At 35.0% G+C, this 6,503-nt stretch overlaps 1 protein-coding gene across 1 annotated transcript; it reads left to right on the top strand.

Moving 5' to 3' along the window:
* The first annotated feature begins 3,376 nt into the window (after positions 1–3,376).
* On the top strand, positions 3,377–5,686 carry LOC143631695 (uncharacterized). Its single transcript, XM_077100376.1, has one exon. The coding sequence runs from the start codon at positions 3,377–3,379 to the stop codon at positions 5,684–5,686; it is 2,310 nt and encodes a 769-aa protein (XP_076956491.1).
* The last annotated feature ends 817 nt before the right edge of the window (positions 5,687–6,503 follow it).

The raw sequence follows: 6,503 nt of genomic DNA, 5'->3' as shown, positions 1-6,503 counted from the left end.
ATGTTAAACTTGTGGAATTAACTTAAAAGTTAACTTTTATATAGATGAGTTCGAGATACGTTAAAAAGGCTCTTCATTTCATATTTTAGATGGTGAGGAGAAATATGTATGTGTAGTTGTTGTAATCATGTTTTATCTATATTATCTATATTACATCATATTACGTATAGGATGCCTTTCATCTTCTATCTTCCCTCTCCTTAAAACTCCGTAAAATTAAATGGTAATTAATACTCCGGCAATCTCCATCTCAGATCAGTCTGTCTCCGGCATCGGCGCATTCAAGGCACGTCCGTTACTAATGCACATTCAAGGCATATTCGTTACGAGCCCTAGGGATTGAAAACCATCAATCTTCAATACACGAGCCCTAGGGACTGAAGAATTAGAGACTCACTCGATTGAATCTAGGTACGCTATCATTCAAATTTCGTGATTTTCCTATTCAATGGGTAATTCAGTTGAATTACAACTCATTGATTCCAATTGGTGGAACTCCGATTATTGAGGATTACATTTAAGTCTCGTGTATGATTTGTGATGATAGTTGTTTTGTTTATTGGTTGTATACTTAATCTGGCTGTTGCTAAATCCCTATATCTGACCCAATTAAAATTATTGTGATATTGATTGTTGTTGAAATCAAATGTTACATATTTTATATGTTGCGGCCATGTTTATTTGAAATGCTATTGTGTGAGTCTTTTTAATATTTGCTTTTTGTCATTTAGTGCTTTAGATTTTATGTTTTTTCTTATGAAGTTTTAATTGTTTAGGTGGATGGTATTGAAAAGTGGGTGCACGAAACAAAGTTCAGAGTCATGCGACCGAATACAATGTCCTTGATGGTTTTGGCATGTAAACACCCTTGATAAGTTGAAGAAAGATTTCATCCGCCATATTTCGAAAAGTAATTTTTTTAATAAAGTTAGCATTAGCTAAAATAAAAGCCCTACATGCCTCTTATTTTATCATGCTTTTAAAATTTATGCAGTTTCCTTCCCTGATGTTGGAGGATCCTCCCTTGATGCTCATCATGGATTCATACGTTGTGGAATATGACATGGATAGAGATGTTGAGCCGGGTATGCAATAAGTTATGGCTTTATGATCAGTTTTGTTTGTTTAAAATTTTTTATTTGAGAAAAAAAAACAATTAATTTAGTAGGTAGGTATTTTATAAAAAAAAAACTCAATATAAATTGTGTAGTTTTCTTTATTAGCTTTTCAAGAACATTACTTAAGTGTTTGATGCATTAAAAAATCTCAATTACAACATAGATACAAAATCTCCATTAAACCTGGATCTGTGTGTGTGTTTGAGCTTTCTCAATTAACATCATTATCAGTATGATCATTATTTGAATGAAAAAGAAGTTACTCGCATGTAACAAATACAAAAGAAATAGAAAAGAAATTGACTTAGGTATATTAAAAGTTTATAAAACTCTGCCTGCGTGTAATATTTTCATGAAAAATAGTTTTTTTTCCTTGTGTGGTTTTAAATGACTTGAATCTTCCACCGTTATGTTGTGGAGTGTTTTCAAAAACAAATTCAAGTCATTGGCGCAGCATGACTCTTTGTGGGAACAAAACTGCTGAAAGGTGCAAAAATTCCTTATTATATGGATTTTATTTGAAGTAGTACAAAAACAGACTTTTACATGACAGATCTGTATTTGGCTCTCTCAGATCTTAGCTTAATTTTCATTTTGTTAGTGCACGATTTTGCGTCTCGAGTCTTTGTATTTATTTTTTGTATTTATTAATCAATTATACCCAGTGGAGTCCCACTAATAGCCAACCTATAAGTAGGGCCTGGGGAGGGTGGATGTAGGCACACCGTACCTCTATCCAACGGGATAAAGATGTGGCTTTCAGAGAGACCCTCAACTCTAGACTACATTTGTATGAGGCAATATAAAATGAAATCAAAGTTCAACTATAATATAGTTGATAATAGCACGTAATAAAAATGATAATACTATATATATATATATGAAAGAAATATTATTATATTAAGTTAGTTCGTTATTGTCAATCTAGTTCGTTAAAGATGTTTAACGAACTAGATGATTAAGTTAATTTCCCTCCTAATTCGTTAAGGATGTTTAACGAAATAGAAGACAGTTCGTTATTTTTATTTAATGTATTGTAATGTAACGAAGTGGAGACTTGTTCGTTACGGAATATGTAACGAACTAGACTCCATCTTCTATATATAGAGGATTCCTCCTCTGTTAATTTAAGTTTTGGTTTTAAGATATAAAACCTCTGTCTGTTTACTCTCTCGATCAAAGCTTCACACACTTAATCTATTACTAATATATACACATAATACAATTAATATAACATTTAGATATACATAATTAATAGTAATCATGAACTAGATCCGTTAATCGTATTAAGATCTTAGATCTCAGATCTGAGGCGTTTTCAAGTGGTATCAGAGCTTCCGGGGTTCGATTCACTACTAGAAAAAAAGCCTTTAACGACACGCATTATGTGTCATTAATGGGTACAGATGACACGCAAATGCGTGTCATTGAAGGCCCAGTCATAAAGGAAATATGACGCGCACCTGTGTGTCATGTTATATGACACACATTAATGACACTCATTTGTGACATGCATTTATGACATACATGTATGCAGGGACGGATTTATTCATGTGAGTACCGGGTCAAGCGAACCAGGTGTTTTTCGAACCGTAGTGGAGCATTTAATAGCGACTTTTTTAGCGAACCATGTGTTTCTGGGCTGAACCATATATATAATTCGTTTCAAATATATACATAAAACATATACTGGCTTAGTGGCAAGGCGTGCATTGTGTTTGAGTGCAGACCCGGGTTCGAGTCTCACACAAGACACAACCTTATTTTTTTTTTGCCTTTTTCTTTTGTGCTCTATTACCCTTATAAACCTTTCTTAAAAACCCTAAACACCCCCAATTTCCCTCACTGTCTGTCTGTCCACCTCTACCGTAGAGAAAGAAACTCGCCGAGACGCCGACCACCTCACAGTCACACAGACAGACGCCGACCACCTCCAAATCTCCAATTCCATCTGTAGCTCCCACAAATTAAAAACCCTAAATCCACAATACACATCCTCCGGCCTCCGCGTTCGCCGACGGTGACGACTCCGACACTCACAGTCACACAGTCACACCAGAAACTCGCCGTCGCCGTCTCACCGATAGTCCGATACCCTCCGGCAGTCCGGCCTCCGCGTTCAGGTGCGTTCCCGAATCCCGCCCCTTTTGTAGTTCGTTAGAATGAGACTTTTGATGATTGAGTGTTCAAAAAAGATGTTAGTTTTTTAGGGCTTTGAATTTTATTTTTGCTTTTACAGAACTTAAATTTGATAGATTATGGACCGTTTTTTATCGAGAAGGCCACGAGACCCTTCACCATCTAGTAGTAATAATCTGGCAAGAGTCGAATTGGATGATCTTCCATGGGATCCTTCAGATCGAAAGCCGATTTCATCATATCATCCTAATCAAAAAGATGAAATTAGAAGAACATATTTGCTAAGAGGGCCATGTCAACCTATTGGGCATAATTTCCCGCAACGAGATTTTAGTGGTTGCTTAAGAAAATTTCGTCCCGAGTGGTTTAAGACACATGAAAATTGGTTGGAGTATAGTGTTAAAACGGATAAAGCATATTGCTTGTTTTGTTATTTGTTTCCAGAAACTGGTCAAAAAGATGCGTTTGTGACCGATGGATTTGGTAATTGGAGCCATTCTGATAGAATATCCTCACATGTTGGTGGTATTAGAAGCCTTCACAACAAAGCACGTAAAAAAGGTGAGGACTTACTTAAACAAGAACAATCCATACATGTTGTCTTTGACAAACAAACTAATAAACAAAAAAGGGACTATAGACTCCGTTTGAGTACCTCAGTTAGACTTGCAAAAGGTTTGTTGAATGGTGGATTACCTTTTCGTGGTGATGATGAATCTGAAAGTTCACTCTATAGAGGACATTTTATAGAGTTTTTGAAATTGTTGGGAGAAATAAATGAAGATATTGCTAAGGTTATATTAAGTAACGCTCCGGGGAGATGCCAAATGATCGCTCCATCCATCCAAAAAGAGATTTGCAATTGTTTTGCACAAGAAGTATTAAAAAAGATATTCAATGAACTTGGTGATGATGTTTTTGCAATATTGGTTGACGAATCGAGAGATATTTCTAAAAAGGAACAAATGGCCGTGGTTTTAAGATACGTTGATCAATTTGGAATTGTAAAAGAACGATTCATTGGCCTTGTCCATGTCAAGGAAACAACCGCGTCGTCTCTTAAATCTGCAATTGATGATTTATTTGCTCGTTACAACTTGAGTTTGCGGAAGGTTAGAGGCCAAGGATATGACGGTGCAAGCAACATGTCCGGTGAGTTTAATGGATTGAAAGCTTTGATTTTGAAAGAAAATTCTTCGGCATATTTTATTCATTGTTTTGCTCATCAACTACAACTTGTTGTTGTGGCTCTTGCGACAAAGCATCATGACATCTATAAGTTTTTTGATGAAGTGTCGGATTTAACGAATGTTGTTGGTGCTTCTTGCAAACGAGTAGATTTGATTAGAGAAAGTCAAAGAGAGAGATTACATTTGAATCCGGAAATTGAAACAGGGCGTGGAAAAAGTCAAGAATTGTCACTTGCGAGAGCTGGAGATACACGTTGGAGTTCTCATGAAAAAACTCTTTTGCGTTTGCTTGCTTTATATCCTGCCGTTATTGATGTGCTCGAGTACATAGAAAATTGGGGAGAGATACGTGCTCAGAAAAGTCAAGCACATGGCCTTCATGTATACATAAAATCTTTTAATTTTGTATTTTATCTACATTTGATGAAGTACATCTTGGGAGTTACAAACACATTGTCTCAAGCTCTTCAGAGAAAGGATCAAGACATCATGAATGCAGTTGAGCTGGTTAGATCAACCAAAAAAGCTCTTGAAAACTATCGACTTGAAGGTTTTGACTCTCTTTTAAAAGATGTTACATCTTTTTGTGACAAATATGAGATTGAAGTTGTTAACATGGAAGATGAGTATGTTGACCCAAAAAACCGAAGAAGAAAAACAAACATCACTAATCGTCACCATTATGTGGTTAATAATTTCAATACGGTTCTCGATATGCAAATTCAAGAGCTTGGAAATCGTTTTAATGAGGTAACCACGGATTTGCTTACGTTTATGAGTTCTTTGAGCCCGTGTCGTGATTTTCGCCCCTTTCATAAGCTAAACTTGCTAAAGTTGGCCGAGATGTATCCGTATGATTTTAGTTTTGATGAAAGAGACAAACTCATGTTTGAACTTGGCCACTACATTGCTAATGTGAAAGAAGATTCGAGGTTTGACAATCTTAAAGGGGTAAGTGATCTTGCAAAAATGATGGTGGAAACAAGAAAACACATTGATTATCCGTTGGTTTATCGTTTAATAAAATTGTCACTAGTTCTACCGGTTGCAACGGCTAGTGTTGAAAGAAGTTTTTCTTCAATGAAGCATGTGAAGACGGAACTACGTAATAGGATGGGTGACGGGTACATGAATGATTCTTGCATTTGCTACATTGAAAGAGAGTTTTTACTACAAGTTTCGATCGAAGATGTAATGCAACGCTTTCAAAAGATGAAAACTCGTAAAGAACAACTATAAGGTTAGTTTTTTTTTTATTTCGAAAGATTATCGTTTTTAAGTCCCGTGTTTTTTTAGTTTCTAATGATGATGTTTTTTAGTTATTATATCGTTTTTTATTATATGATTAATCTTTCTTGACCCGAACCGTTAAACCAATCCGAATCGTCAACCCGACCCAATTTTTTTATACGCGTTCTTATATATTTAGAGCATCTTAAAATAGCGAACCAGATAAAAAAAAATTCTAAATCCGTCACTGCATGTATGACATGCTTTCGTTACTCATATTTATGACACCAATTTACGACTAGCATTTATGGGTGTCATCGTATACTTATATATATATATATATTCATAATTACTAATTTTTACAATAATTACACAAATATAGCATCAAAATTATCTATTTCATTTCTTAATTAGACATTCTAAGTCAAAATATTACAAATCCTCCCAAATTAACAAAAAAAATTCATTAATATTCAAAACTATACATATATCACTACCGGAAAACAAACCGTGACACATAACTAGACCATTCTTCTCAAATTACATCAAAATCTGCATGCGTGTACTCATCTTTGCCTCTCCCAACCTAAGAAAATTACACAAGCAAAACGTTACAAAATTTGGCCGAGTTAAAACGAATTGGGTCAAAACAAACCAATATAAACATAATCAAACATCTAAATTATACTTACATTGTTATTGACGAGTATTTAAAGTCCTTCATGAACGGTCTCCTTCGTGAAGTTTAAGATATAATAACCACACTTGGTATTTCCTAGCTGAGTCGTACACTACAAAATTTCTAAATGTAAAATAATTAAAATAT

The sequence above is a fragment of the Bidens hawaiensis genome, unplaced genomic scaffold, assembly GCF_021521415.1.
Source record: "Bidens hawaiensis isolate Kalapana, Puna unplaced genomic scaffold, B.hawaiensis_p1.1 tig00006228_1, whole genome shotgun sequence".
Lineage (NCBI taxonomy): Eukaryota > Viridiplantae > Streptophyta > Magnoliopsida > Asterales > Asteraceae > Bidens > Bidens hawaiensis.
The sequence above is the reverse complement of the archived record's forward strand: the minus strand, read 5'-3'. Positions and strand labels throughout refer to the sequence as shown.